The sequence below is a fragment of the Montipora capricornis genome, chromosome 10 (genome assembly GCF_036669925.1).
Source record: "Montipora capricornis isolate CH-2021 chromosome 10, ASM3666992v2, whole genome shotgun sequence".
Classification (NCBI taxonomy): domain Eukaryota; kingdom Metazoa; phylum Cnidaria; class Anthozoa; order Scleractinia; family Acroporidae; genus Montipora; species Montipora capricornis.
Window position 1 is genome coordinate 28,945,806 of NC_090892.1, and position 7,500 is coordinate 28,953,305.

Genomic DNA, 7,500 nt, shown 5'->3' on the forward strand with positions numbered 1-7,500 from the left:
TCCCCCCCCGGGAAACTATTATGTCGAGAAGAACTGTTTTCCTTTCTATGGCAACGTAACAGTTGCACTGACCATATTGTCTCAAAGAAATTACGAAGAATTGCATAAAAATAGATCAATTACCAAAAGAATCTTTCTTTGTTTTACCATGTCTACCTGCTTTTCATTGTGGCTTCTGTGAAGTCTAACAAATATTCCTGGTTCAGAAGAATGAATGACATGAATTACTTTTCCGGCTTCAAATTATGGAAGGTAGATAGAAAGAACCTTAAAAACCATTACACACTATCGAAAGTCGTTTACTGAAAGCCGGAGAGGCTGAAACGTGAAAACGAACAGGGGCCTTTCCAACCATTTCTACCGTTTCTTTTACAATATCTGACGAATCGGTATCTTGCTTACGATAACGCAATCACATGAACACACCACAGTTGCACTACACATCAAACACCTCAAGAACTCATGAGTTGAAACGGGATTCCGAATGATCTATCTTTTCACTCACGTCGAATACACTAAAAAGAGCTCCCCAGGACTCACCGAAGTGTCCCAAGTTCTCTGACATGGTGACATTGGAATCTTTGTTCGTTTTTTATACGCGCCACAAACCATCTCAACTTGCAACGCAACATTGTTGAGCGACAACAATTACTGGACAATTACCGTATTACTGGGCCTTAACCGGCAAAGTTTCTCGAAAGCCTGGCTATGGAGACTTTCAGTCTTCCAAATTGCCACAACCCATGTTAAGAAGGCCGCACGCGAGTACAAATGTGTGTTTTAACCGCGAAATTCGACTTTTAAAATACATATTGCATACAAAAAAGGAGGAGGATCATCAGGCATCCTGCCAACTCCATTCTTTAAGAATTCGCTCTGACAAAAGGCTAACGCTCGAAACGTCAGCTTTTAGAATCTCTGTACAGTGGCCAATTTACATTAACAACTCCGTTGATAAAACCAACATATTTGTATACTACTTCCCCACCGACGCAGCACCATGCACAGTTTCTTTAGGAACTACCCCCTTCATCCATTCCTTAAGGCCTACGTTCTAGGTAATACGATAGTCTATCCGTAGCAAACTGGAGGCTCAAAAACTTAAAAGAATTGGACTGAGATTGTACATGTTTATGTACCTTCTTTTACAGACATGCATTAAGGACGGTGCCTACTATTGTTCTTGCGCCTACGTTCCGCACATCTCCATGCAGATACTCGGATTTCCTATCAGTAGTGCTTACTAATGCCCAGATATTTTTGCGGGGCTTAAAACTGTTTGGAGAAAGCAGAACTTAGCAAGTGCTCTTACTATGCAAAAAGAAAATTGAGGGTAGCCATGCATTTTTCAGCGATAATTAAGCTTTAATTTGGAAAGGAACGCCATACATTGCTTTGTATTTTAAAGCTTTTTACTAATATTGTTGATTAATTATCTTTGAAAAATGCGTGGTTACCCCCAATTTTCTTTTTGGAATTTAATAACACTTGTTGAGATCTACTTTTCCCGCATATCCATACAACCGCGCAAAAATACCTTTGAATTAGTAGGCACCGTCCTTAAGGGAGAGCAATTGTTCAAACTCCACTCCTATTTGGACAATGCCTTTGGTGAGTGTATACTTCTTGTCCCGTTGCAAAGACTGAAAGACATAACCAACACATGTGCGATTTACACAGGGAACATTCCATGTGATTGCAGCCCTCGTTCTTTTCAATTGGCGCGCTGCATTTGGGACAGTGTTTCCTGTTGTTAGGATCCTTCCCCATCCACGCCTCGAAATCTTCCTCAACGTTTTTCTCTGATTTGAACATAGCACACGTCAAACCACTGTGAAACTGCATGTGACATGAGGTACAGATGTCAGCTAAACATGCGCCACACTTATGGCTTCTCCCATCTGTCGAGACACGGTATACCATCCGACAGTCAGGCGTTGGACAGTATTTAACAGAGTCAGGGTTGCATCTTACGTGTGCATCTAAGGCGCTGGAAACAAGCTTTTTCCTCTCCCTCTGATTCAGCAGGTTCTGCAAATCTCTCAATGCAACAGGCTCTCCGCAGTCTTCTATCACGCACTTCAGTGGGACTTCTGCAGATTTTAGCTGCTGAATGATGCATTTCCTGTCGAAGGCATGACCACAGCAGGCAAGTCTGTATATATCGTCTGTAGCGTCCAAATAACACAGGCAGATACCACACGTCAACTGGTCTTCGATGAATTTCTCGGTCTGTAATGGAGAGTTTTTCATAAGACTCTCACAGCATTCATCCACAAAGCATTTAATAGTTTTTTCCGCTTCTTCTGAGCTAATTATCTTTAGAATGTGTCTTCGAAATTCAACACTGATGTTTTGGACATCAGGAATTTCCTGTAGTCCATGCAATTCGACGCCAAATCTTTCAAAGAGCGCTTTCAGCAACCCTCGAGGTTTGCCTGGTCCCCGAAGCTCGATCTGCCATGAGTGGCTATTACTCGCGATGGAATCGTCAATAAACTTGTTGATAGCACGCTTTGCTGCTTCTCGATTGCCTTGCTGTCCATGTATTCTGACCACTTTGTTCCGCCAATCTTGGCTAATCATCGTATTCGTTTCGTTCTGGATGGTCTGGAAAACTTCCTTTGCTGCAGTGGTGAGGAGAATTTCCAGATTCTTGGACATCTTACAATCGATCTCGTCTCCGCTCAGAATCGCGTTGATAATAGTTGTCGCACGAATGAAGTGATCCGTGCAATCACTGCGAACCTCGATAGCAATTCTTTTATTTTTCGGATCATCTTTTATGTTCACAAGCTTCCCTTTCGAGGTCTGTTCAAGCTGTTTAAGTTCCTTTTCACTTTCAGCCAGCTCATCTTTAATGACGGTGAACACGTTTCTCGGACACAACAAAGTGGTTGAAAGGTTACATTGTAGGGTGATGGTCCCTATACCTAAGATGCCCTTTCCATTAAGACCCCTCAAAGCTCCTTGCCCTTCCCCAAAGACTTCAAACCTTACAAAAGCACGCCCTTCAACTCCTTCCGCCCGCGGCTTCATTACATCAACGCTACATTTTCCTTCAGGCGCAAAAACCCTCAAACTTTCTTTCAGTGATGTTTTTTGTGAGTCAACGATTTCATCTGTAGTTTCAAACTCTTGTGTTCTTAGGATAAATATCTTTTCGACTGCTACACTTGGAAGAATTCTTTCGATAGCGGACTTAACGTCTTCTTCACTTGTTTGAGGATCAAGCCCCCTCATAAATATCTGCTCAGGGCGCTTTTTGTCTGGCTGAAATTGGACCAACCTTGACCTTATCATCAGCGAAGAAAGATTGCCAATCGCGTAATAGTAATCTTCGCTGGAAGAAAACTTAATTGATCCCATGCCTCTTCCAGGGCGGCGCCACCATGTCGCTTTCAACTTGAACTGAGAAACTTGCGAACGCATTCCACTGGGCACCGAGTGACTCAGCTGTACTTTAAGGCCACAATCAAGGGAGTCATCAAAAGAGCTGTTGACTGCTCGGTATGCATCTTGGGACCTCTTATAAGTCACAAAAAGTCTTGTCTTTCCGTCCTGTTTGTGAAAGCGGTGCTTTACAATATCTCCAAAGGACTTCAAACGTTCGATAACCTTCTGGCCATTGTCTACATCACTGACAGTGACAGTCCTATACATGTGAGGCATTAGCACTTCTGTAACTTCACCAGCCGGTCCCCACACAATTCTGACGCCTGTACAATCTTCTTTCAATTGCTCTTCTTCGTCTTCGCACCTTAGTAATCGTCTACTTTGTTCTAACGACTCCCCCACGACGAACAGGGCCTTTGCGGTGTGCTGCGGTGGGACGAAGACTCTCAATTGTCCTAAGCTTTCATCTTTCTCCAAAACAACAAAGCTATTGTCACACAATTTCGAGATCGTTTCTTCCACTTCTCGGAGCACTTGCCTTCGGACACCACCAAATGCTACTTTCATAAGGTCTGGACTACAAGGAAGCGAAGCTTGTGTCATCACTATTGACTTCAACTCATGCATGGTATGGTTTAACGTACCCGCTGATATCATTTCACAAAGCCATCCTTCATCGACAGGAGTCGTGTTGACGGCAAAATCCCGAGATGTCTTCAACATCTGTTCAAAGACAACAAATTGCGGTGTTGCGCCAAGGAATTTCAGTGCTGAAGAAGGATGCAATTGCACACACAGGTTACTTGACACTACTCTGTATCCTGCTTTTTCGTGGCCTGTAAACACGGCAAGGTTGGTCACATAACAAGAAATCAAAATTCTTTGTAGCGTCTGATCAATTTCGTCACTCTCTTGAACAGCATCTGGAACTTTCAGGACCAGTTCGTGCTTCAAGGCCAACTTGAGTTCTTTCACCGTCTCCTCTGTCAGGCGGAGTGACTTAGCATTTAAGCTGCTGTCGAAGGCCCATTTATTTCGTTTCGCTTTGGGTTGTTTAAGGTACTGTCTGTAGACTTTCAGCAACGTCAACAAGTCGCCGCCGCTGTGACAGAAACGTATTTTTCTTCTATCTGCAAGTTGCCTTTCTTCGTCACTTCCCATGCGGAAGAACACACTGCCACTTACAGTTGCTATTGCTGCAAGTGCCACAGCCTCTGCACCGATTCCTTGATTAATGCCATCAAATATCAGCTTTGCTAAACGTGGCTCCACGGGAACTCGAGCGATCTTTCTACCCAATTCAGTAAGCGAGCCATTTTCAATTGCTCCTAGGGACGATAATAACTCCAACGCCATCTCTATAGACTCAGACGGAGGCGATTCTACGAACTCGAACTGAGATATATTTTCAATTCCAAGATCCATCAGTTTCAGCACTGCTTGTCCAAGGTGAACTCTAAGAATCTCTGGCGTTGATCCCCTTTCCAAAGCTTCATACTCTTCTTCGCTGTAAAGTCGATAACACTTTCCTTCCTGAGTCCTTCCTGCTCTTCCTTTGCGCTGTTCAGCAGAACTCTTGCTGATTGTTGTTACCTCCAGCGAACTTTTGTTCCTTTTCGAATCGTATTTCATCTCCTTGACCATGCCGGTGTCAATCACGTACCTTATTCCAGGAATCGTAATTGAAGTCTCTGCACAGTTGGTGGCAAATACTACCTTGCGTTTGTTGGAGAGCAATTCAAACACTTTCTTTTGCTCTTCTTGGCGCAACTTACCATGAAGAGGAAGACAAACAAGGTTTGGATCGGGTTCTAATTTGGACAAATTTTCACACGCTCGTTCTGTTTCTACTGGCGAGGTAAGGAACACGAGAATATCTCCCTGACCTTCTCTGTGGTGAATTTCCCGCACAGTGTCTATCGCAGTTTGAAGATAATCCCCAAAGCTGTTCGAGGAATCATTTCTCCATATCACTTCTACTGGAAACATTCTGCCAGACACTTTTAACACCGGGCACTGATCAAAGTATGCAACAAACAGAGCAGGATCAATTGTGGCTGAAGTGATGACTACTCGAAGATCAGGGCGTCGCGGGAGGGTCTTCTTGATCATTCCCAGAAGCAGGTCTGAATATAGACTCCGTTCATGAGCCTCATCGATAATTATGCAAGAATATTTGGACAAACTGGCATCTCTGATACATTCGTTGAGAAGACCGTGATCCGTTGCGTACACGATTCGAGTAGCCTTACTTGCTTGAATGCTCCCACCAATGTGACATCCTACAATCTGGCCGGGGACGCCTCCCATCTCCCGAGCCACATGGACAGCTAAACTTGTCGCGGCGACCTTTCGAGGTTGAGTGCAAATGATCACGCCTTTGTCAGCAAACCCAGCGTCATACAGATACTGTGTCATTTGAGTACTTTTGCCAGATCCAGTTTCTCCAAGAACAACGCAAACCTGATTATCTTTGATCGTCTTGACGATTAAACTCTTTTTGGCATACATGGGAAGCGCCGCATCAAGCCTATGGCACTCTCGTCCAAACGAATTCCTCAATTCCTTGATAGCTTTTTCGGCATTCGCCTGTGATTTGCCTTCTGGAGCAAGGAGGCTCTGAATTAGTTGATCAGAGAAACGCGCAAACTCTTCTCGTTGCAGTTCAAGTTCCAATTTCTTGTTCTCCAATGCTGCCCTTTCTGATAAAATTTCTTCATACTCATTCAAACTGATGTGTTTCCGAACCCGTAAATTCTCCAAAAGACCAGTAATTTCTTGAATTTTCTTACCATGTTGTTCGGTGAGTTTTTTTATCTTTAAGTGAATTTCGTTCGCGCATTTGACAGGAAATGCATTTGCTGTGGCCTCTTCAGTTTCCTTGAGAAGACAAATTTCGATTTCCTCTCCAGCGCTCTTGGCATTTTCTTTCAATAACTGTTCTGCTTTTCTTCCTTGATTCCCACTTTCAAAAACAAACGTAAACTGACATTGTTTTCCTTTCACAGACTTCACGTCTTCTAAGGAAAACACAAATTTGTTCTGAAGACATTCTTTAACGTACTGAGTCATTATCTCTTGGCTAATATTATTTAGCGTCTCTGGAGGTTTGATGACCAAACGACATGGTTTTTCTTTGGCCATTCTCGTTTGGTATTTCTGCTCTCTGCGTCCGAGATAAAGCCCTCTCTTACTGTACCAAGTATAAGGTGAAAATATCCCCTTGTACTGTCACTGACTCAAAGAGTAAAACGTAAATATAGAGCATCTATCAAATAAACACCATATTTCTTGTGATCTCCTCCAAATCACACTGACCTGGAAAGGGTAAGAAAAAAGAAGGTAACTTCTTAGTAACTTCTTAAAGTGGTACTATGCTCACTTCCGGAACATTAAAAGCACGGTGAACACACCAAAACACCAAACCCGGTGTGGCTATCACGTCAAGTATGCACACAACAATTTCCCCTGGTTCATTGAAAGCTATGGACAGTTATTTCGGCCTTGTTAAGTCTGATCAGCATGGCATAGCCCACTTCCTTAGCGGGTGTTTTAGGCACCCCTTTAAGTGGCAGCTCCACTTGATAAATGTGGTAAGCTGGGTTGGGAACTGCACAGCCAGCGGCAAGCGTGTAGGAAACGTGGATCCCTTTAAGAGATCAGTGTCTCCCTTAAAAAATCCCGTATGCCGTCCTTGGCTTAACTCGGTGCTCTGACTTATGCCGGCCCCACATAGCCTGTTCCAGGCTCCCAGATAGTCGTGAAACTGCGCGCGAAAAACGCGTGGGAGCTGGGGTCGAGGCGTTCCGGCCTCGTTTCGCTAGCCCGATCGGGAAGCAACAAAAACAAGAGGCTACGGGTAGCCGTCACTTTGTTCGAAGGAATTTAGCCGACTTCCTTTAAGTTCTCAGTATTTCAATGGGGCTTTTTTATGTTACAATATCAGGAGCCCATCTGGAGCGTGCAACTTCCACACAGCGTCTGTGAAACGGCGTTTTCACAAGTAGGTTTATTTTTAGACTAGCCCTTCCCGCGAATTAGGTCAAAAAACAAAGGCAGTTCCGGTTCGGTGACCCTATGACGTCAGCTTAATTTCTTTTAATT

General features: G+C 43.8%; 1 protein-coding gene across 2 annotated transcripts in view; it reads right to left on the minus strand.

Moving 5' to 3' along the window:
* Positions 1–1,284: 1,284 nt before the first annotated feature.
* Positions 1,285–7,500, minus strand: part of LOC138019915 (uncharacterized) — a 12,819-nt gene continuing 6,603 nt past the window's right edge. For both annotated transcript variants that reach the window (XM_068866884.1, XM_068866882.1), the window contains exon 3: positions 1,285–6,714. In XM_068866884.1, coding sequence (XP_068722985.1) covers positions 1,579–6,540 — 4,962 coding nt within the window. In that variant the 5' untranslated portion in view covers positions 6,541–6,714 and the 3' untranslated portion in view covers positions 1,285–1,578. The remainder of the gene's footprint in view (positions 6,715–7,500) is intronic.